At 43.1% G+C, this 24148-nt stretch overlaps 2 protein-coding genes across 2 annotated transcripts; both read right to left on the bottom strand.

Annotated features, from left to right (window-relative positions):
* Window positions 1-357: 357 nt before the first annotated feature.
* LOC133973201 (WD repeat-containing protein 26) lies at window positions 358-13032 on the bottom strand. The gene is made up of 14 exons (XM_062410909.1): window positions 12288-13032; window positions 10217-10316; window positions 9034-9090; window positions 7790-7926; window positions 6630-6727; window positions 6392-6548; window positions 6096-6234; window positions 5530-5670; window positions 5030-5149; window positions 4512-4657; window positions 4030-4108; window positions 3810-3939; window positions 3385-3579; window positions 358-2678 (listed from the first exon to the last, which is right to left on the bottom strand). The coding sequence occupies exons 1-14, from the start codon at window positions 12590-12592 to the stop codon at window positions 2653-2655; spliced, it is 1830 nt and encodes a 609-aa protein (XP_062266893.1). The 5' UTR covers window positions 12593-13032; the 3' UTR covers window positions 358-2652.
* A 1402-nt stretch (window positions 13033-14434) lies between these two features.
* On the bottom strand, window positions 14435-23561 carry LOC133973543 (adenylate cyclase type 3-like). The gene is made up of 20 exons (XM_062411475.1): window positions 22902-23561; window positions 22426-22575; window positions 20991-21127; window positions 20763-20874; window positions 20450-20577; window positions 19979-20137; window positions 19744-19903; window positions 19484-19591; window positions 19207-19283; window positions 18949-19110; window positions 18717-18804; window positions 18399-18515; window positions 17419-17678; window positions 17187-17268; window positions 16795-16953; window positions 15872-16018; window positions 15618-15734; window positions 15385-15511; window positions 15176-15300; window positions 14435-14989 (listed from the first exon to the last, which is right to left on the bottom strand). Exons 1-20 carry the CDS (start codon window positions 23556-23558, stop codon window positions 14807-14809), a joined length of 3255 nt encoding a protein of 1084 aa, XP_062267459.1. The 5' UTR covers window positions 23559-23561; the 3' UTR covers window positions 14435-14806.
* Between the last annotated feature and the right edge of the window lie 587 nt (window positions 23562-24148).

Raw genomic sequence — 24148 nt, 5'->3', positions numbered from 1 at the left:
TTGTTGTTTCTAAAGTGATTTGGCTTTGATACGGGTCAGAGCAGTAGCAACTGTCAAATCAACAATGGCACACCAAGAGAGATTTTGCTCAATTACACAGACATGCGATAAAGAAGATTCTCACATGAAGGAAACTCTTTAAAAAGGCGAGGGGTGGATAGTTCAAACCTGATTTGATTATAGGTAACACACTTCCTACAAAGACTTGTTCTATTGGCATGGGTGTTACTGTGCATATTCATTTATAATTGTAGAGGTCGATAAAATTCAACTGAACACAAAGAAACTAAGAAAGCAAAGTATAAAAGAAAGTTTAGAGGGATTTGTAAAGATTAAAAAAAAGTGAGGACTCCCAAGTGTCTGGTTATATTTTAATATGATCATACAGGGATAAAGGTCAACCCCCCCAAAAAAAATTATATAATGTGAACAAAAAAAATTGAAGTAACAAAAAAGTTCAATAAAAACAGACAGAAAAGCACTGTTTTTTAAACATTTTCACTGTATATCAGTCTGTAGCAAATAGTCATTACATACCCTGAAAAAGGGAGGAAGAAAGCTTTGAATGGTGCACTGACCACTGAAGTACTTGGCTGGAGAGCAATGGGGGGGAGTTAATGCTGAGTTCTCTCTAAGCTCCAAGAGTGGCACCCTCCAGGTGAGGCTGCCACGATGCTTTAAATGCAAGAATTTTACATTGAAATAATCAGTCACTGCTTTTGGATGCATAGAGAGGGCTTGATTCCTTTAGCAATCTCCTGTCCGTTTTTTAAGTCTCTGCCAAAGCAGCCTTGTTTAAAGCCAAACGTCTGGTGGAGGGAGGGGTGTCATACATACTGAAGGTTTGTGTGCAACTGTATGAACAGGAAGGCAGTTTGTGTATTGTGTGTGTGTGTGTTTTTTGCTCCCCAACTCTGCGGGCTCAGATGATGGTTCTGATTATTGGTGCCTCCTTCTTCTCTCTAGGGCCGTGCTAACTACTCATTCAGTATGTTACAATCATCGAACTTCCCATAATGAATAACCCTTTGCTAATAAACACAACACGTAACAGCTTCTTTTTTTTCTTCTTTTCTTTTTCTTAAACATGCCTAGACCAAATCGCTCTTTCCTAAATTTCTCCCCACAAAGATGATTGGATGCCAATAACTCAGTGCCGTTTGAATGCCACGTGGTTAAGGAGAAAAACCAAACAAATGTAAAAAAACAAAGCCCCAGATTAAAAAAAGTTTTTCTTTTACAAAATGGCTCTCAAGTATTCTTTGTTCGACAGATAGAGGTCCTTACGGGGCTTTGGATAACTTAGAATCAGTTTAAAATCCTCTTTACAATTTTAAAGGATCGTAGGGGGGAGTATTTCTTTTGCTGGTGTGAATTAAACACGCATACAAAAACACACAAGCCAATTCAACCTGCACCCACAAATGTAATCTCTCACATTGATGTTTGCATGCATTAACTCTCGCACTCACACAAACACGCACAGAGGGGCAGCAGTAAATGGCCTGCAATCGAAATCACACTTGAACCCTTGCATTGTTTTTGAGAAGGGATCATAGCGATCTGTCCAGACAGTGGAAACCCCACCTCACAGATAATGTCTGCCCCCTCCCTCGCTGCTGATATGTGACCTGTAATCCCTCTGTCCGTCTCCTCTTAGGCAGATGTAATGAAGTTGTGCGGTAGCTAGCTCGTCAGAAGAAATGTTTTTTTTTTGTTATTTGGGATGGAGGGAGGCTGTCCGTGTTAGGAGTTAAATTAAGTAATTAAAAAGTTTTGTTTTCCTAATGTCGAGAAACAGAAAGTGGAATCTTCAAGCTAAAGCTTTCCAAGGGCACTACTCGAGCTAAGATTCACCTCTTAAATGAGAATAAATGCTATGACTACCATTAAAATAAATTTCCAACATTTAGCATAGCCTTGTTTTTGTGTTCTTTGTCAGCTGGTCGGTCAGTTTTTGTTTTTTTTTACCGTGGATTTTCGACTTTTGTCCAACAATGTGAAGAATATAGCAAGAAGGGGGGGAGAAAAAAAAATACATACAGAAGTGTTGCTATATCCCCCTACGCATCATCCTGCCCCGAATACACCCCACCCATGTCCATTGAGACATTTTACAGGTAACTTGAGACAAAACAGGCAGACAAATGCAGTCCAATAGGTAGATGGTTGGTCTGCCGTGTCAGTCAGGCGGTGTCACAGGAACTTGATGTGCGCCAAGCTCAAGGTGGAGGTGGGTTTCCTGGGAAACTCTGCGAGGAACCGGCATGGCAGGTGACCATGCAGCGAGACAGGGGAGGGGAGGAGGGTTAGTTGGAGGGGGAGAACAGCCTGTCACAACTCGCCACTGGATGGCGGACGTATTCCCGCTGGGCATTGACTGGAGTTTCCAGGCCTCTAGGTCGAGATCAAGTTTTGGATGAGGACTTGAAATTTCAGAGTGTCCGTCATCACCTCCACCATCTTGTCTAGGCCAGTCAGGAGACAAGTTTGTCTCGCTCTTTGTTTACTCTTTTGTCTTGGTGGCTTTTGTTGTGTTATTCTTGACTTCATTTCTGTTGTTGGATTTTATTTGCCAGTTTAGATTTTGTTTCACTGTGGGATTCTTGGATTGTTGTCAAAGAGAGATGTCATTTGCTCCATGAGTGACCATCAACTGTCCATGTTACTGCAGTTCTCTGAGGAAAGGAAAAGAGAAACATCAGGTAAATTAAAACTATTTTGGTGGTTAAAAACTTAGCAGTATCAAAATGTGTTTTTCCCCTGGAGAAATCAGAATACGCTAATATGAAGCCTAGTCAGCATCAAGGATAGCTTTGACCACTTTACTTCTACTCAATTAACTGGCACAACGGACAGCAATCTAGCTAGAATATAAAATAGCCGATGGTGAATACATGCTCGGTGGCTTTGCTGATTGTGAAAAGTGGCAAGAATCCCTAGCTTTTGATAGCCACAAGCTAAGCAGGTGTCCGCTTGGGAAACACTCACAGCTGAGGGAACATAGGTGCAGTGTCAATTCATAGATACTTTTCCAAGAAAACAACTCAGTCACCGAAAAAGAGGACATAACTCATTTGATGTGAGTTGCTTTGTATGTAGCATGTGTGTTAATAAATGGGCAACGGATTGTGGGTAATATGCTAATGAGATGGGATTAGATTTGAGAGATTATTGCTACTAACGGTTTGGTTCCAGTACAGAGCTTTCTAGGTGTGGGTTTGCAAAAATCGACCAGTGCAGGACTATGCATTAGCATTCTACAAAACATTGACTGATCTGCTGCAGCCAAAGGGTTGGTCAAGTTTTCTCAAGTAGATGACAGTATTTAAGCCAATGACGTTCACTTGCACTACGGTAAGAAAAGACAGATCTGGGTTTTACCGTTGAGTGCGTCCGCCTCTTGCGAGTCGTGGAACGGCGCAGGACCCCAAATGCGCACTGTGCCGTCGTCTGAGGCGGAAGCAATGAGTCCTGGGATGACCGGGTTCCAGCTCACACAGTTTACTGTGCGTGTGTGGCCTGTTAGCTCAGCAATGGGCAGCTCGCCACGCCGGTGCCAGATGTACACTTTGTGGTCTGTGGAGTGGGGGGTGACAACGTGAAAGTAAAGACATGAGTGGGAGTGAATATGAGAGCAGAAATAAATGCATTAGGTTAAAGCAAACAAGGGAACAACAGCAATGAAAAATCCAAGAGCGTCCAGGGAATTAATAAAAAGTAAGCAGAGGCAGTTTAAGATCCTAGTTTTCAACATTGAGCCTCATATATTTAATTAAGTATTAAAACTTGGAATATTTTGACTGCACCTTCACTGCCACTTGCAATGAAGGCTTCATTGTGTCCTCCAAAGCATGAGTGGATGGTGTAGAAGCCCTGGGTAACACCTTGGTACTTCCTCACCAGTACCCGGTCCTGAAGGTCCCACAGGTGTACTCCCTACAAAAGGTAGAAGAATACATTGTAACTACTGACATGTCCTGTATAGTGTTTGTAAAAACATCAGTAGTGGTTGGACAAAGGGCTTACCTGAGTTGCTACATTTAACAAAGCTAATCTTCCATTCTTTGAAACAGTAAAAGACATAATAGGGTGGTCCTCTTGAACTCTGTAAAGGACAAACAGACACAGGCAGTCAGCTACACCCAGTATAACAGAGGAAATCGAGAGGAAATCATTGCATCTTGAAGACCGACAGCTCTTCACTTGTATAACAATTTGTTGTGCCAACTTGTGCAAGCTTTTCCCTGAATTTGTTGTTGAACTTTTACTGAAGTGTGTCTTGTCTAATAGCAGGGAGAACAAACACAACTGAAAGTACAATCATACATTCCATCCTATAACTAAAGCCGCTTTCAGTCATGCATTTAACTCAAGGATCTGTGTTATTTAGTAACATGGTTAAATGCAAATTTGAGGTATTAGGTCATATATATCCTATATATTATGGCATACATTGAACCTTTATCTACAAATGCATCAGTACAGGTGGTAGGAAGGTTGACACGCACATGTTTCTGTCCGTAAGGTCCTCAAAGTTGTAACCCCGGATACGCTGGTGGGTGTCCGACGCCAGCACTGTCCTGCCATCATTCAGGCACCACAGGCACTGGACTCTTACGCCCTCCCAGGAGTCCAACAAGTTACCATCTAGGTCCTGACAACGACAGACAGAAGAACACCCCCCCTCATCTCTTAATCTTAATCAGGGGATTGAAGACATGAACAAAGTACAAAAGGACGGCCAACAAGTAGATAAGCTTGACACCCAGACGGAGGATCAATCAGAAGAACATGATTGTGGCTTTTTTAGAATAATTAGGTTGCACATATAATCACTTCCAGGGCACCACAGAGACCTGCCCCCGATCATTGGGTTCATGGCTGGAAAATCAATACATTGAAAGATACACTTATCTTAATTCTGCCTGTTTAAAGTCACTGCATACCATATAATACAATGGAAAAATGGTGGAAAAATATACTTACTAGCAATAAATCTAATAAAAAAAAACATTAATTTACTTACACACTGGTAAAACTGGCCCCTCTGTCCCCCGGTGACGAAGCGTTTGCCATCGGGGTTCCAGGCCACACTGGTCAGACTGTCTTCATGGGACTGGGATATTTTGTTCCGCAGCTCCCCCGTCTGGTGGACAAAAAGATTGACAATGACAGTGGGAGAAAAATGAGGGGGAAGGGAAACAACAAGTAGAAACGTTAAGTACATGTGGGGGAGGGGTGAATAAAAGGAGAAGCAAGAGGAGGGGGTGGGAAGAGTGGAGAGGTCATTGAGTACACAAAGTCAACAGAATATCTGTGACAGACTCAATGCATGTATTTCTTTCCCACTGCCCTGAATATAGATTAGAAGGCTCCAGTCTTTGACGTGACTGATAAGACGCTTTACTTCCCATCTTTACAATCAAGTAAACAGGGGAAAAAAGGGACAGATATATGAAAACACTGTTAGAAGTATCATAAGTAAAGGGGGGATTAAGAATATAGCTCAAAACAGAGAGACGTTACCTGCACATTCCAGAGCCAGAGCTCGGAGCAGTCGTCAGGTCCACAGGCGATCAGATAGGTGTCGTCGGGACTCCAGGCTAAGTAGGAGACTCCGTACGCGTGACCTTCAAGGGTTCGTAGCAGCTTCAACTGGTGGCTCTCCTACACAAAGACAGGATTAAGATGATTATGATAAAACTAGAGACTCGTTGGAAGGCTGGGCTCGTGTTTGCACTGGTGTGAGAAATTCAGGTATTCAAACCCGAGTTTAACCAGCACATTGGTGAAATGTCAAACAGGGAAACAGAAAGCAGTGTTCGTTTCCCCAAACAGGGCATGTAATTGTACATACCATATTTAATGATACATCTGAAACCACTGAAGGTGACATTCAAGGGCAATAGTAACGCATGTATATTTAGAGTATGACCTTTGTACTTTGTTATTAAAGTCATTAACCAGGTAAGAAAATGATTCACTGTCAGATGTCGGAGGACATCTCTAATGGCAAAATATTCAGCAGCCCCAACCACTACATTTCAGCAGGATATAAACTAAATCATAAGAACGGTCTTTTTTGCACTCACCGGGTCCACTTGCCATAATATGACAGTGGTATCTTTGGAGCCAGTGGCTAGTTTGGTGCCATCGTTTGAAAACTTGCAGAACCACACCTCGTTACAGTGCTCCGTCAGAATCTGCTGCGTGTAACAAGGGAACTGCTTCCTGTGACGGGGAAAGAAATGACTTAGGGTTCAAATCTTCACTGTGTGATGCAGCAATGGTTGGTCCTGTTACCGTATATCGAATTTCTCAAAATTCGGCGACAACAGTAGATAAATTAATAGTAAAAAGGGAACAAATTGGGGAGAGCAGTACGAACCTGCTGCAGACATGATCGAGGAGGAGAGAGACAGAGTCCATGTTACTGTCCATCTTGGTGTTATGATACAGGCAGCGGTCCCTCTGCAGCTCCACCGCTTGCCGCAGCAGGGTCTGCAGCCGCCGTGGGGGCAGCATCACAGACGGTGGCAGGTATGCTACATGGAAAGAGTAAAGACACGTTGACCTCTCATATAGGTTGTTGTATAACTCTGTGACGATATTTGTCAGCTCCTCACTTTGTAATTTGTCCAGCAGTCTGCAGCGTGATACGGTGCCTTTGCCCTCCCACTCCGCCTTGGCCCTCAGATCCTCAGCGTGGCTACACATTAGGTACCTGCACAGACGCAAAAACATATGTCAAGCGTTTAGCTATTAACCAACTGTAGTAAAACATTTCCACCATATACAAGATCCTATGCAGTACAGATTTGATTTATTGCAGATGAACATCAGACACGGAACAAACTTTAGTTGCCTCAGACACGGAATGGTGCAGAATATATAATGAGGCCACTCAAATGCAGGTGATGAATGAGGAACAAGCTGGAAGTAATTTCGTCGACAGTTTTATGGACACATTTGGACACTGTTAACAAATTGACGACACAGGTGACAGATCAATAAATCAATCCTCCAGGTAAGCGACAAGCTGTTATAACAAACAGGCGTATAGGTGAAAGCAAGTAAGCTAGTCCAACTAATTAAAAGACAATGAATGAGAATACTTTTTAGCTGAAAGCATAAGGTGCTCATCAGACTATGGATTCGATCATCAAATAATGTAGCTAGTGGCACTCTTACAATTTATGTCTTAAGAAAAAATTGATGGTGTATGTGTATTAGTGAACAAGGCTAATAACAACATTGGAATATTGTTGATTCAGTCATAGATTTTAACACGTTATCAATATAATCTTCATTAGTGCAGGATCAGACAGCAACAAAAGTCACGGGAAAATAACCCAATTTTAAAAACTCGATGAAACTGACCAAAGCCGTTTCAAACGGGACCTGCGGGTAAAATTGGCTACAGAGGTTACCCAGAGTTTTCAATTCACAAATGCACAACAGCGCAAGGTTCTCCGCACAGACGCGTTCACAACAGCAACAAATCCTCTGCATTATTTAGTCAAAAGGTGGAGCAACCGAGAACAGCAAACAAAGGCAGGAAGTGACGTATTAACTCTGCTGCTTAGATCTCAGGTCGTTGGATTGTTAAATCTGTCAGAAGTGGTAAACAAATTATAGCTTAAATGTCAACTACTTAAAGTGGGAGTTGTATCATGAGTGATTACAAATGCATCGAAGAGTTACATGGGTATACATAGATGCTGTTTAGAGGGTGAACTGTCATGTAACTGCTGTGAGGCAGGTGCGATGTAAGTTGTAAAAGTACCCGCTGAGAACGTGGATGCGATCTGTGTTGTACTTGAGCGGCGTCAGCTCTCCCCGCAGCACCTGCAGAGCTTCCAGGACTTTGCCATCCTCCAGATACTCTAGGTACTTCTGCTGCAGCAGCAGGAACTTCATACGCTGAGCAGAGGAAGAGAAACAAGAGATTTTATGAGAAACAACCTCAATAGAGAAGGAAGACAGATAAAATGGAACTACCTCAACTTTCTTTGTAATATTGACTAGACCACTGATTACACAACAGATTATTACTATTATTATAGAACATAAATGTTCACATTCCTACGAGCTGAACTGAACACTGACATCACAAATTACCCACATGAAATGTATGCCGTCATTTGTAATCAAAACTAGCTGCACCATACTCCTATACTCCTTATCAGAATATATTTATAGATTTGCACATGACATATGGCAATGTCAACATAAGGGGCCTGCAGCCTCCATACTGAAGACCACTGGCAAGTGTTTATCAGTTGCTGCTGCTGGTCAACATTGACAATTGTCATATAAAGTGTCAGTTTTATCTCAGGTATGAAGTAGGAGTCCCAGCTGTGACAACTGGTGTAACCACAGTGGCACCTGCTGCCCATTGACCCCCGAGAACATCCTCCTATGAATTGTGGTTGCAGGCACACTGACTTCTAACATCTGACTGAGGCACATGGGAACAATATGGAGGTAGTATCAGCTAATTAGGATGCTAGCAAAGGCTAATTGACCTGAGCTGAGTAGTGTATGATGTATTTAACATTAAACTGATCCCCAACAGTGTACCCGTTTATTCCGTTCAAGAGGCAAATAACTGCCATTATATTTTTAGTTATTTAATTTGTTCTTTTGATATTGTGGAGCCTTCTTATCACAAGTATCTATAGAAAAATGTGACTTCTTTGGATTAGCTCTGTTGTCTCACTAACACTTGAAATATTCCTATAGAAAATAAAACAATAAATCTCTAATCAAAATAATCTCAGCATAATCTTCAGTTGTCAATCAAATTGATCAATCAGCTTTTTCAACCGACTCAAACACCATTCCCTGATCCTGTCGCTACACTTTCCCAGGCTTCATCCAGAACATTTTAGAGTTCACTGTTCCAAAACAAGAACATGCAGCTCTGCATTATCACGTCGCCATTCTGGAACCTCCAGCTGTGGCTGTTAACTGAGCGAGCGACTGTCATTCAGCCCGGTGGTTCAGGTTTGGGCAAAGGGAGCTTACCACAATAGCATTGGGAGAATGCATCAGTGCTCTCAGCTCGTTGAGATCATTCTCAGCCTGGTCCAAAACAAAAGGGATGTTGATAGAGGGGAGGGAGAGAGAGAGAGAAATGGGTTAGCTCAGCAGTTTCTATACATGCACAGGAAAACAAAAAAAATTAAAAGGAAGAGTAATACACATCTATGGTCGCATTAATATTTAAGATGAGTAGACAGAGGCTTTAACAATAACTGACAAAATGCAGCAAAGCACCTTAGTGTCTTAATAAAACATTCCCCACTTTTACAATCTGTTGTCAGTCTGGTAAAATCTATCTTTAGGATTGAAACAAGTGCCAAATGAATGGCTGCTTTTCTGTTGGTTTGTACAGAGTTCAAAGATATGTGGCACATCCAAAGATTTATCACTGCTCAGTTCAAGGCTGAATTAATTTTCTAGCCTGCAGTTCTGACATATGTTCATTATTCCCAAAGATTCACAAGGCAGCTGAGAGCTATACTGTGGTAAGAACTAGGTAAAACAACTAGGAGGGGTGACTTAAAGCCAAGTAATTATTTTAACCTAATGTTTTCAAATTCCACAGATCTAATGAAGCCCTCGCACTGCATCACAATAATTATGCTGCGTTGTGCTTTGGGTGTTCTAATTAATATGAATTATGATGTTTGATATGTATATAACAAGGCAAGTGCCCTATTATTTTGTGACAGGGCAGCACGGTATGGTTTGCCAGACCTTGCAAGCATAATGCTGAGTGGGTTTACTTTCATAACTTACTGATCCTTCAATTTTCAACAACCGACCAAGGCTTCGTGACTTTTTTCCAAGTCACCAAAAGTCAGACTTCTTCCCTGAACTCTAAATATTAACAGTTAATAAACAGATAAATACTTATTATATTGTGACTTATAGACAGTTGTGAATGTGTACAGGTCCTGTAAAACGTCTAAATAGGCCCAAATGCAGACTTAATGGACTTTACTGATGCTTTGACAAGCTGCCTTCAATAACTAATAGGGGTCATGTTTGTTTTTCTTGCCTGTTCATATTAGATGCATCTGAGCTGCCAACTGCTGGTTTCTTGTCCAAGCTCTCCATGTTACAGCACAATATGGACAACAGATCCCGAAAATGTGTCACTAAAGTGCTCGGTGTTATGCAACCATGGCAACGCATGACCAACCTTGTCCCATTCCCCCTCCATGACATGGTTGCGGAACTTGGTAGCCGACGAATGTTCCAGTCTGCAGCCTGACTCCTGCATCAGCAGGTCCACCGTCTGACTGCGGAGACACGGAGAGGAAAACAAAGTGAGACCAATGTATAAACACAAGGCAAATGAGATGAAAGAAAGGAGAGGGTGACTTTTAAAATGACATCAAATCGAAGAGAAAAGCCAAAGACACTGCAAGCTTAATAGGCATGGTGTTGAAAGGCCAGGACATGATTATATGAAATTACATTTCCAGATAGAGTATTCAACTTGTATTAATGATCTAATCATTTATTACATATTGCCATGTAAGAGAGTCATATTTTTTGTGGGGGATCTACAACAACAGTTTTTGCATCGGGACCATATTAACATGACATTATATAGGTCCTTCTCAGATCATTATTTGTGGACAATGGCAGGTCCACTTGCATGAACCTGGCCTGCACTGCAGTTGAGATTATCCTGTCAGAGCCTGTCAGCCATGAACCGTGTCCCTCTGTCCAAACACCACCATCTTAGCTAAACACACGCCACCAACACAAACAGGTCGGCTGAGATTCGTCTGATTAGTGTGTGTGTGTCTGTGTGAGATAATGTAAGTGGGATGGGGATGGTGGGGGCTGACACCTTCAGCAGCATGATGACATCATTCCCAGGTATCAATGGAGTGGCGCAGCAGCTCAGCCTTTTCATCCAGCTGGCTGCTACCGCGATTCCACTTGTGTATTCCCCACTGAAACGCAGGGGCTCCGTTTCACAGAAGGTAATGCCATGCACCCCCACCCCCCTCTCTGTAAACACAGTGCTGTTAGGTTGTCTTTCATAATGCCTTATTATGGAAGGTTACACTTTCTCAGCAGGATAGCAGAGACCAAGGGGTGTGAAGTCATCCAACAGCCACTTTGATGAAGAGGGTTCGACATTCCTTCATGTATCAGAATCAGGATTATAACACTTTCTAAATCAAGCAGGTATAAAGCACATTCTGCTCAACCCAGGACTATTGACGGCTGCTACCTAGATAAACACATGTCCCTCACTGTTCCTGACTCTTTCCCACATGTCAGTGACACACAAACCACTAATGAAAAGACCCTGACCTATTATATCACGTTCATATAAAATGGTGATGAATGTGGTGAATAACAGAGCTGCTGGGAATAACAGAGCTGCTGGGGATGACAGCTGGAAACGTGCGCAGAGTGCACCCTGAATACTAAAATAACCACCACGGCTTTCATAACCGTGCTCGTTATTATAGTGTGGCCCGACCTAATAAATGTTCCTTCCGTGAACTCACTCACACACACACAATAAGAGCCGTGTTATTTCTCTCCTACCTCCTGTGGCAATCCAGGCTGGAAAAATGCAGAAAACCATAAACCAGCAACATTGAAATACCCGCACATTAACATTTTCTCCGCATTTTTTTTTTTTTTTTTTGCGCAACAGCCACAAAAATAAACACTCGACGATCCTGCTCATGTGCTTTAAATAAGAATCTAAGTCGACTTCATCTATTCCCATGACACTGGTGTTACGCTTTGCAAACCACAACAAGTCTTCTTTCCCTGTGGAAACCCTTAGATTCCCAACGTTAGATGATGTAATGCCTTTAATTCAGTGCTAAATCTATAACGTTAATTAAAGCATCATGGCGCTGCAGCCATTTAATGCACATCTAAGCCCACGACGGATTCGTGAAGCTGCCAAATGTTGGATTGTGTTAGATGTTTGCCTTTTACAGGTTTAAAGCCAGGTACACAACATCTCAGCGCAGGCTACTGCTGTTAGCCACCAAGCTAACGGTTTTATTGTGCAAGATGGACCCCTTCTTTCTAGCAACAGCCGAGCTCACAGGCTAACTGCCCCATCCCCCCATGTTTGTGTATGTCAGGCGCACGGATGGAACCGTACCAGCTGCAGTTGCACACTTTCGCACCAAACACCAGTAAAATCCACCACACCTCTCATGTTCAACCCCGGAGTTACAAGCGTTTGTGTGTTTTCCCCCGACTGACACGCTGCATAAACTTACTTTAGCCCCAGTCCGTGGAGATGTTGCCCTATTAGTCGTATGACATCTTCCTCCGCCTGCGAGAGTCGTTTCTTCTTCTTCAGCGAACCGACCTCGGAGGCCGAAGTCGTGGAGGTGGACGAAGTCCCCGAACCGGGCCCGCTCGAGGACCCGTTACTGGTACCGACACTGTTCCCGTTGTCTGTGCTGGAGAGGAGACCGTTTGAGTGGCTTCCGCCGGCCGAGGATGACTCCCCGTTTTGTGCACTATTTAGGCAGGAAAGCTCCGAGGATTCTTGTCCCTGTCCTGCCCCGTTTGCCTGCATGCTGCCGCTGAGGATGTTGACGACGCTACGGTTGAACTGGATGGCGGAGGTGGCTTGAGAGTGCGGGGAGTGCGAAGCAAGTCCTAGGGCAACTCCGGAGAGGCCTGTAACAACTGCTGAAGCCCCGGGCTCTCCTGCTCCCTCCGCCGCCGAGGCTCGGTGCTTCTTCCGCGGGGGCGGCGACGCTCCGCCGGTGTCCGAGTCGGAGGAGGAGGAAGCGGAGGCCAGAGTTTCCTCACCGAGAGCGGCCGTGGTTAGAAGCCGGCGGAGCTCCGGGTGGGAAATGGAGGTTGCGCTTCCAGGTTTGAGGGCTCGTTGTCGGGCTGTGGACGGACTGTCACTCCGGCGGCCCTGACAGTTCGCCCGTTTTTGTTGTTGTTTCTCTCCAAACAGCTGCAGCTCTAATGGAGTCCTTACGCCCTGACGTAACCGGAAATTCCTACACTACCAAACTTCCGGGTAGAATATAATCCATGGGTGGTGCATAAGAATTTAATCTGCCAACAAGAACACACAATAATCTCATAAGTATTCAGTTAGACAGAGAATTTACATTATCTCAGGAGTATAACATCAGTATAACGTGTATTACTATCTTGGTCCAGTTTATTGATATTATTGTTGCGCTATTTTCAAACTGAACCATACACGCCACAGTAAATCATGTGGCCCAAAATTAATCCTCTAACAAATATAAATTAGTATTTAAGTAATATTCATATAAAAAAATATAAACTAGGTGGTGCTATCACTGTCACTACTTACAGATTTATAGATCTGTTAAATAAAATTCTCTTGTGTCTCTTCAGATCGTATATATCTTTCAATTTTGCAGCAGTTTTCAGTGTTTGCAGTGTTTTCTCAGTTTTTTCGGATAAGCCTTTTTGCAATCTTTTCTAGTTTCCTGTATTTTGCACGTTTGTTTTGTTTTGTAGGAACCTTAGCCTTAATATAAGGACTCTTTTTTTGCTACTGAACTTTGTTTTACTTCCGTAACGTGTATTAACAATTGAATAAACTTTTATTAAATGAAGTTGTGGTGATGTAATATGGAAATCTATTTTTAAGCTATATCTTTGAAATAAATATATTTTATCGTATAATATTCTAAGTATTCATTATATATAAAACAAGTCCTATTCGGTTTTACATGAATTGTGAAAGAACTAATTTAATTGTCTTTGTTCTTAAGAACAGTAGTTTCATGCGTGTCCGTTTCTGTCGGTCCAACACTCCACAATCCAAAGTTATAAGAGTTTATTACCATTGTTCTGATCATCATTTAAGATATATGATAATTTTTCTAAGGTAAATTAAATATATAGAAAGAAACACTAACAAAATAGGCCCCTTTTTATTGCCATTCCACTGGCCTTGCCTGCATAATAAGAGCTGGATTGCAATTTCTTTGGTTCTTGGTAGCACTCTGTGTGCAAATTAATAAATTAATCAACGAATGAATGAATAAACAAGCATCAAGTGGCCAAAGAATATTCCATTGTATTCGTAATTAGATCAGTTATCACAGTAATCAGTTCAAATTACCAATCAGATTAAATTAATGAAAAAATAATGGATGCCTCCGGTGTCTTTGGCATAGATAATTAATTAAGATTTCCCCCCCCAACTAAACTAATTGTGAATACAAATCTTACATGAGTCATCGTGTCATCCTTAGCTGAACCAGCCAGACCCCTCCACATAAAAGCTGCATGTGTTCAACAACTACTTACATTTAAATTAACCAGCTACATCGCATGGCAAGAACAACTTAACAAGCGTAGTGCAAACATTTTTTATTAACATAGTATTAATACAGTTTGATCAACCTCCATTATTTTACAAAACCTGGCCTACAGGTAAAACAACATAGGAAAGTAATTTATTTAGATCTGTTTCAAGCTTGTAATCCACATAGAGCTCTATCAGTCAAGTACAAATCTTTTACGCTGAAGCCATGTGAGATATTCAAGTGTATCTCTGAAATATGTACAGCTACAAAATCCCTCTGTTCTTAAACTTCTTTGTGCGTGAAGTTATATATTTCACTGTTATAATGCTCATAATAGTATATTGTGTTGGTCTACCTCCATAAGCTTTACATTGCTACAGTTATGTATGAAAAAGATAAAAGGTAAAAAAAAAATGGTATAAGGGAGAAATGGAGCACAATGCTCATCCTTGTGTTCATGAGTTTTCTGCGGGTGAAATTAGTCAAGAAACGTCCCCAACTTGGTGTGGAAGAGCAGTGGTCACTGGGACGCCATTGCTATTGGGATTGTCTTTGCCCTTCATGAAGAAGGTTAGCAGCTCCCCTTTCCCTTTCACAAATATGGGCCCTCTTCGGACAAAGCGGAAGCCATACTCCTTCAAAATGTCGTAGCAGGTCTCCACCACCTGAGGGAAGAAAAAGAAAGTTTAAGGGGTGTGTGTGTGTGTGTGTGTGTGTGTGTGTGTGTGTGTCTGTGTGTGTGTGTGTGTGTGTGTGTGTGTGTGTTTGTGTGTTTGTGTGGTGTGTGTGTGTGTGTGTGTGTGTGTGTGTGTGTGTGTGTGTGTGTGTGTGTGTGTGTGTGTGTGTGCTACCTGGATGTTTCCCATCACTCCGGTGGACTCCATCCTGCTGGCCACATTGACCGAGTTACCCCAGATGTCATAGTGAGGTTTACGAGCGCCAATCACTCCTGCCAGAACTCCTCCCTGGTTAAGACCTGAGGGGGATCGTCAAAGAAACATGAACAAACAACACAAACACACACAAAGTCACACGCAAACAAACACTCACACACACTGACCGATTCGGAGCATGAAGTTGTTGAAGGACTGTTTGTTGAGGTTGGTGAGGGTGACTTTCATGGCCAAGGCAAAGTCTGCCAGGTCAGCGAGGTGCCGCCAGCGCTCTATCAGAGACTGGTCCTCCGGCTGTGGAACAACAGGATATAATTTCAATGATGACCATCATCAGCAGCTGATTGTTCTATTTGCGACAAGCTGTATTTGTAAGGTAGAAGCTGTAGAGGTGTGACACCTTGCGGTTGCTGTAGCCGTTGGTGTTGCTCTCAGGAGTGAGTCCTGATGCAGCCATGTAGGTGCTTCCTATTGTCTTGATCTTAGTGATGAAGCGGAACTCGTCCTTGTCCAGCAACTGTTGGGGAAAGTGGGCATCATATAGTTGTTGGCATTTAAACTGTCGTTAGTTTGGTCTAACTCAATGTCACATAAGAGTGGAACTGCTAAATCGCAATATATGCCACCGTTTGTAGAAAAACGGCCTGAACCCACGCTGTCAAAGTCGGAGATGATCTCGTTGAGTATCCTGAGGCACTCGAGGCCTCCATTGTTGATGCTCTCTTCCGTGTAGAAGTCAGAAAAGTTGGGGATGGAAGCAAACATCACCCCTACTTCATCATAAGACTGACTGTACAGCTCCTATAAATAATGAATGAAGATGTTAGTTTGCTCTCCATGTATATCTCTATTAAATTCTTTGATAATGCACATTATATATAAAAAAAAAAAACAAAAAAAAAACACCAGGGCACTAATATGTTATTTGGATATGAACCACAAGATGGCACTGTTAAACAATGAATTGCATTTTAGGTGTCACATATAGTACCATCCGTGCTTTAGGTGAAAGGGATCTATTGGCAGAAATTGAATATAAAATAATCCTAGTGATGTTTTCACTAGTGTGATTCACCTACATTGTACAAATTGTTGTTTTGACCCTAGAATGAGCTTTTTATATTTAAATACTTTATATTTACATCTGGAGTGATCTTTTATGTTAGGAAGGGGAGGGTGAGGTGAAATCTTAACACTGAACGTTTAATGGTTAAAATAAAAAAAGTAAATGTTATGGCCTGAGTTGCTTTAGATTAGTTATTTCAAAGCACTTTTTTCAAATTGGTGTTAGCGATCGTTTTCAGTGTTGAATATATCAAAGAAGAAGGACATGTAAAATGGTTTTATATGTTCCTAATATTCTTCTGACAGTACAGTAAGGCCTAAAAGCGTTTGGGAACTATTCTGGACAATAAAATTACATTTGAGTGTAATATAGACAGGATATATGACAGCTATAGGGAACTATCAGGAACCGTTTAAAGTCTTTTATATCCAATTAAGGTATGAATCCCACTGCTTCTACTTGCTGCCCTAAAACACGTATACATCAAAATAATACTTTAACTCATATGTACCTCATCTCTCTTCTTAGAGCCCAGGAAGTGTTGGGCCACATGTTCGGGCAGCATGTTGATGACCAGGGCTTCGTTGCAGCGTCTCATCTCAAACACTTTCTCCTTCTGGTCATGGACGCTGACCTTCCACAGGAACAGCTTTCTGGACTGACGCTCCAGCTGCACACACACACACACACATGCACACACACACACACACCATACACGCACACACACACACACACAACATGAAAAAGATGAGAGGAAGTTGGCAAGACATCAAGATGGAGGACAATCCAATCAATCCATCCACCCATCAATCTGGTCTGTCGAAGCCAACAGAGTCACATCATCTGCAAAGAGCAGAGAGGAAATCCTGTGACACTGTGTGGGTGGGCAGCACAGTGACTTACATGGTGAGCGAAGAAGTATAAACCAATCATCATGAAGATAATCATCATGGTCATCAGATACTTGGACGGCACTATAGACGATCTGACAACACAAAGGCACAACAATTTAGCAATAACTCAGTAAGTTCTTTGTGCTTGAACACAAAAAATCCACAAATTGTATTATTCATAATACAAATTTTCATATACATACTAATCCATCGTTCATTGTTCGGTTTTACCAATTTCTCACCTGTAGGAGGCAAACTGTATATAGTCGTTAAGGTCATAAATGTCCCTCCAGCTGTAGATATTCACGGCTCCAGTTGCCGTCACAACCAGCACCATGAGGCCCAGTTTGATCAGCTGGCTGACCTGCACCAACATGGCGGTTGCGATGAGTGACATCACGGCCATGAAGCTGTAGTGCTTCGGATTCTCTGCACAGCTCTGGTCACCGAATGACTCCAAGGTGCTGTTGAAGACCCGGATGTCTGGTGGGCCACAACTCAACTGCAGCATCAAGGAGAAATAGAATGAGTGATTATCAGTGAAAAACTCTTTTGTATATTTAATTTTACAAGCCAGGATGCCATTGTAGAATGCAAATGAAAATGTAAAGTTAAATCAGGCTTTCACTAAAGGAATTTCCTAATTTCATTGTGTTTAAACATGAACATGGCGAGACAAAATTTAAAATAGAATTTGTAGTTTGAGTCGGTGATACAATATGGCGTGAATGACGCTGTCACCACGGCAACCATAGGACAAGTAAAACACAGTCAATTCCTTTTTTTGTGTGTGTGACTGTCACCTAAACGTGACAGCTAACACAGAGAAATTAATGTTCACTTTGGCGTCGTCTGCTCCTGTCAGACTTTGAAGGCAGCGTTGTGTGTAACAGGCTGCTCCTGTGGGGCCGTGCCACATGAACTAGCAGGCAGCAAGACAGGCGGCTAATGGACTCCACAGGGAACATGCAGTCAGACACATAAACGCCAGTGATAGTTTGATGAGGACAAGGTGGAAACACACAGCTGGAGAGACACACACACCCACTGGAGATGGGTGATTTGATGACATAGAGCACACAATATATTAAAATAAAATATTTCCAAATCCTAAAACACACACACACACACACACACACACACACACACACACACACACACACACACACACACACAAATACTGACATGCAAACAGTGTATCCGAATCTGGTCACGTCATTACCATGTCAGCGATCACAGCCATGGTTAGAACAAATATGGCTGCCATGGCCCATGTGTTTCTTGCCCATCGGGTTCGATCTATCCACGTTGAGAAAGAAACCAACCTCTTGGAGAACATCTGTGATAAGACAAATATTATATAAGTGTCCATGCAAGTCTTCTAAATGCTGCTTGTAATCAAACATTAACCTCAATCTGAAATCATAAATCTAATTTCACATATCAGTACTGAGGTTTCACAGTTGGCCCATCTGACACATCTTAAGATACATTCTGTTTCTCATCATACAACCACAGACAATTATTTTGGCTTTCTCACCTTGGGGAAAATGGCAGCCATGGAACACACTGTGAGGATAAGCAACAAAACCTCTCCGATCACGAAAGTGACATAGTTCACAGCCAACCTAGAGCAAGAACACACAGTTTCAGACAATTTTCTAGCCATTTCCAACATATAAAAGGCCCCAGAATAAAGTTTGGGCATAAATTTCGCTGTCAAATTATGTGTTTATTATATTCACGTATAAATGTCACATGAGCGAACTCACCGTGGATCTATGAGCACCTGCATTGCCGTGACGAAAAACAACACAATCATGCAGCAGCAGAAGGCCGCTCCGCTCCGCTTCTCCTTCTCTGAGGAGTAATGCTCCTCCAGCTTTCCGTCCACGAAACGCAATGACACGGGGTTGATCGGATGATCCGTCAATCTGCGAGAGACACAGGGTTTATCATTTCATAACGGCGTACATAACAGCCTTATTCTGCTTTTACCACCCCTTTTTTTATTTCACCTGTTTTCTTACATTTGTCGGGATTCTCTCTCCAGAAGCTCCTGCTGCAGTCGCCTGTTGATCACTTGCTCCTCAACCATCTTTATCCTCTGAGTCTACGAAAAACACAGATCAGATATGGGTCGGATTATCAAGTGCTTTTACTGTATGAGATTTTTCAAAGAATATGTACAAATAATTAAGTGTGTTTCTATTGATACGTGTGAGTCCCCCATGAGGTCTGATATGAAGAGGGGAATGTTCAACATCATGGACGACATGATGAGCAAAGACATTTATGACAGTTCACCTCCTGTTTACTCTCAGTTGGTGTGGACTGGGGTGAGGCTGCGTTCCCATTGGGCGACGTAGTGTTGATCAACTGGTTTGAATTTCTGTTGGACAGTCTGCTGAGTGACTGAGGGAGGAGAAGCAGGACAAACCGCCATTAATCCTACATTAATAAAGATCATTCAATAGAAACATTAGGTCTGTGAATGATTAATCTCATAGCCTGAATGAAACTTAAAAATTAAAAAATTAAATGAGAACGGCGTTAAATCCACTCACTTTTCCATTCAGTCCACTTGCCACCGGTTTAGGCACCAGAACCAAGTACGTCTCGATGCCTTTCTCCAGCAGGTACTCACACCTCTCTCCACCGTTCCCCGTCTCCAGCTCAAACTCTCCATGCAGACTGTCCATGGTGCTCTGGGATATATGCACTCTCCTGTGTAACGCAACAAACGATTTAAAACAAAGCTCACTAGCGCTCGGCCAAATGTGTTTATTATTACTCTCCTACCCAGGAATCCCTCCAGACTCCATCTTATTGGCTACGGTGACGTCTGTGGACCAAACATCGAACTGCCACCGCTTCTGACCGAGCACTCCTCCCAGCACCTTGCCTGAGTGGACGCCCACACGCATGTCCACATCGGTTTGTGTCTTGTCTCGGACGTACCTGGAACAGATGGGAAAGGCAGAGGATCAATGAGGTGTCCTTGAAGTCATTTAAGACAAAAAACGTCTCCCATTTTTATTGTAAGGGTCTGTCTTTCCTGTAGAATCCCCCTGTCCTTATTCCAAAAGTGCTTTGCTATATGTGCCCATCTATCTCTCCTTGAATTATTTATATGATGTTACCTCTCTTTCTCTCCCTTTCCTTTACTCCTCCATTATTGAACGTAAATTCCTGATGTTGCACAAATAAATACAGTCTCTAAATTGTGTTTTAATATTTTGTCCTAGGTGTGAAAGTGAAGTCACTACTTACGAGATGGCCTCTACCATCGCGAGGCCCATCATGATGGAGCAGGCGGCGTGGTCCTCTCTGAAGTCAGGAAGACCACAGATGCAATAGTAACAGTCGCCAAGAATCTTAATCCTCAATTGGTGATGATCCTGTGAAGTGTGAGAGTGTAGATTTAAATTACACGTTACAGATACACCAGGTTTCTGGAGCTCTTCTGGTAGAATTTACTTGAAATGGTGGAAAAAACTACGTATCAGTCGTCATAAAAGGTCCAGATTTATTCAATGTTTATCGGACAAGAGGACAGAACTGTGATATTCACACGGATACTCACCGATGCCAGACTATCAAAGCGTGCAAACAGCTCATTGAGCAGCTTCACAAGCTCCTGGGCACTGCAGGTGGAGGACAGCTGGGTGAAGCCCACGATGTCAGCAAACAGGATACTGCAGTGAAAGCGTGCATGTTGCAATGAGACACGGAAAAACCCTCTCACGGCATCCTTACTTTAAATCTACCCGAGAACGAAAGGATTGGATTTGTGTGATATCGTGAAGCTGACCTGACGTTTTCATGACGGTACATGTACATGGTGTTGAACTGCTGCTGCTGCACTTCCTGCTGATCGGCCTGGATCTTCATGCCCTCCAGCATCTCATCAGCGATATGTTTGGGCAGGATGGACAGTAATAATTCCTCCTGTATGTGGACACACAGTGGAGGAAAGTGTGAGTTTTGGATGGTAACGACAGGAAGAATAATTTGCTCCGTGTGTGTGTGTCAAATGCATGACTGAGGCGGTAAAGTGATCCTCTAGAGATCCTGTCAACTGGTCAGACATGTTCTGGTCGGCTGCCTCTATCTGTCTTGTCCCAGAACCCTTTGGGAATTTAACCTCCATCGTCTCTTCCTTTTTGTCTCTCCATCCTTGTCTGCATATCCCCATCTTATCCGCCCCCGCCTAAACAACTCTCACAGGTCTGCTCGCTTTATTCCACAGAATGTCACTGACAGGAGCATAGAGACAATAAACCAGGAGTTAAATAATTCAATTAATACAAGGTTGCAGACAGTGTATGTTACATTATCTTTGACTTCAATAAATTGAAGCAGTGGATGAATTTCCGAGTGGTGTCAGGAGGGAATATATAATGGGATAAAATGGCTGTGAAAACGTTTGCTCATAATTTGATATGATTTCACCAAAACCATTTTGAGGCCTCAACTGTAACTTCACTCCTTCAAACTCCATTCTCATATTTCATCCATTCATTTGATATATATACCTCTTTTCCTTTGAGGGTCGCGGGGGAGCTGCACACCCTGCACAGGCCGCCAGCGTACAGAGGCAAACAACTACATCTATGGTCAATTTCCATGCACACTCAAACCAGGAACCCTCTTACTTGTGAGGCAACAGTGCCAACCACTGCACCACCGTGCCGCCCAGCCTCTTATTGGAGAGCCCTAAATGATAACCTCAATTAAGTCAATTAATATAATTCGCTTATAAGCAAATTAACCATAAACATTGTGTCCGAAAAGAGTAAAGGAGCTGCAAAATGAAGGATAGAAGGAGAAGCACTATTACAAAAATAAACAAAATGGTGACCTTTGAGAAGAATATGGATAATAAGGCACAATCACAAAATACTCATTATTATGGTTTTGCTCAAGGTTGTATTGGTTGTCACAGAACTTAAAGTAACTTAATTGTGTCATGTCCCTGACGGTGTCCCTGCAGGTGAAAACAACCGTCTCTCTAATCAACCTATTAGTCGTGCTTGATGCAAAACAGTCCATAATTAATCAGCACAGGGTGTTCTACCTCACCGGCGTATTTGTGTCCTGGTGTATAGGCTAACAGGGAAAAGAGGACGTTTTATTTCCTCATTAAGCAAAGAACATGTGTGAAAGTGTGTGTGTGTGTGTGTGTGTGTGTGTGTGTGTGTGTGTGTGCGTGTGTGTGTGTGTGTGTGTGTGCGTGCCCCACTTACCTGCTGGGTACTCTGCTCCTCCAGGGTGAGTTTGACCTCTAGAGACTGACGCGCTTCCAAAAAGGCCGTTCTGTATTTCCTGTCCGCCATGTAGTACGACATCACGCCCACCATGGCTGCACACAGGTACAGCATAATGTTGGCGAAAAGCTGAGGAGGCAGAGAGGATGTGTGTTTGTTGCCAGTGTCTATATATGTTGAAGCAGATTCACAATCTATATTCAAACCTTGTGTAAAACCTCTGAACTGAAACTTTGTAGATTCCAAATTAATCAATTACTTAAAGTAAATGTATTTTTTTCTGACATAAATATCTTTAGAAACAGATTTATTGACTTATTTAGGTGAAACAATACACTGTCTCTGACCAATAGAGGCTCAGCACTAATATAAATATATTCTTAAAATAGGTCAGAAGTTCTGCATCATTGGCTGAAGTGACCCACAGCCATATGCAATCTTGACGCCACATTTACCTGTCTCACCAGCATGGGCCCCTGCAGGCTGTCATCAAACCTTTTGGCCACCATCAGCCCCAGCACCAGGGTGTGTATCCCGGAGGAGAGGGCCGTGAGCAGCAGGAGAGGCACCAGGTTCAGGGGCAGCGTCAGGAAGCTGGAGAAACTGAAGAAGGCATGCCAGCCCACCGCGTCACTGGCGTGATGGAACCGCTCATAGTTGAGTCCCATGTAACACAGAACGTGCACGGTGACCATCAGCCACAGAACGTACGGCACCGCTCCACGGGAGACCGGCGACGCGGGGAGCTTCTGGAACCAGCACAGCGCGTAAAGGACGATGTCCGCGGCCAGGCCCACGGCTGCCACCACCACCATGGCCAGCTTGTCCTCGGTGTACACCACCGCACACATGATGATGATGAAGCTGTTGAAGAGAGCGGCGAACATGGCCAGTACCGGCATGTTGTCCTGTCTCTGGCGGCGGAAGTAGTTCTGGTAAAGCCGCTCCAAAGACTTGGGCGTAAAGGTGAGGCGCACGGCGCGGGGCAGGCAGCTGCAGCAGCTGGACTGGACCACGGTCACCTCCCGCGCACGGCCCTCCTGCCCGGAATACTCCGCAGAGTAGTCCACAGACTGCTCCGCGTCTGTGATGTGAATCCGGTTCACAGACATGATGGTGAGGTCAATCCTCCTGATTCATGTAATACTGAGTTAGTGGTGCCGGAGCGCACAGGATGACAACATCCACGGAGAAGCTGTGATGTTTCCCATCTTTGGAGATAATTACATCATCAAGGTTTGAATAGTGCAAGGAGGTCATGTGATTTCAGTGCAGAAGATAATCCCATTCCAGAGTGAAGAGTTCCAAAAGTTTCACCTCAAATCCACCATGGAAAGTCTCTTACCTTAAGAGTTGATTACCATGTTTCTCCATGCAAGTGTAGTGCTGTTTATCTCTCGGTTGTTTCAGGAGGAAACCCTTCTTGCATCCTCTTCTTGGTGCCAATGCACATCTTCAAAACTGTGAGCCGCAGCTGGACGTCCATCTGCACGCTGCACATCATCTCCTCAAACCAAACCCATAGTCCTTCTATTCACTGTGAGCTCTCCACAACATACTGTACATCTAACTCCGATCTATTCTGTCTTCTGATATCCCTCTATTCTTTCTTTCTCCTCCCCCCTCCTCCCTTCTCTGAACACCTAATCCTCTGTTACTGTTGCTAAGACAAAACCAAAGTAACTGTCGGCTTGTGGCCACG

The sequence above is a fragment of the Platichthys flesus genome, chromosome 18 (genome assembly GCF_949316205.1).
Source record: "Platichthys flesus chromosome 18, fPlaFle2.1, whole genome shotgun sequence".
NCBI classification, from domain to species: Eukaryota; Metazoa; Chordata; class Actinopteri; order Pleuronectiformes; family Pleuronectidae; genus Platichthys; species Platichthys flesus.
Note: the sequence above shows the minus strand (reverse complement) of the source record. Positions and strands in the feature narration are given on the sequence as shown.

Bases quoted from the DNA above. Each gene is read 5' to 3' on its own strand.
- LOC133973201 (XM_062410909.1), bottom strand. From the start codon at position 12,592: ATGCAGGCAAACGGGGCAGGACAGGGACAAGAATCCTCGGAGCTTTCC. The intron at 4,109-4,511 runs GTGCGTGTCAAC...TGTCCTTTACAG, and splicing joins GACCTTACGGACAGAAACAT to AGTTCAAGAGGACCACCCTA. The intron at 2,679-3,384 runs GTAAAACCCAGA...TCCTTTCCTCAG, and splicing joins AGAGGCGGACGCACTCAACG to AGAACTGCAGTAACATGGAC.
- LOC133973543 (XM_062411475.1), bottom strand. From the start codon at position 23,558: ATGTCTGTGAACCGGATTCACATCACAGACGCGGAGCAGTCTGTGGAC. The intron at 19,592-19,743 runs GTGAGTGGATTT...CTCCTCCCTCAG, and splicing joins CAAGTGGACTGAATGGAAAA to TCACTCAGCAGACTGTCCAA. The intron at 15,512-15,617 runs GTGTCACACCTC...GTTGTTCCACAG, and splicing joins ACGGCTACAGCAACCGCAAG to CCGGAGGACCAGTCTCTGAT.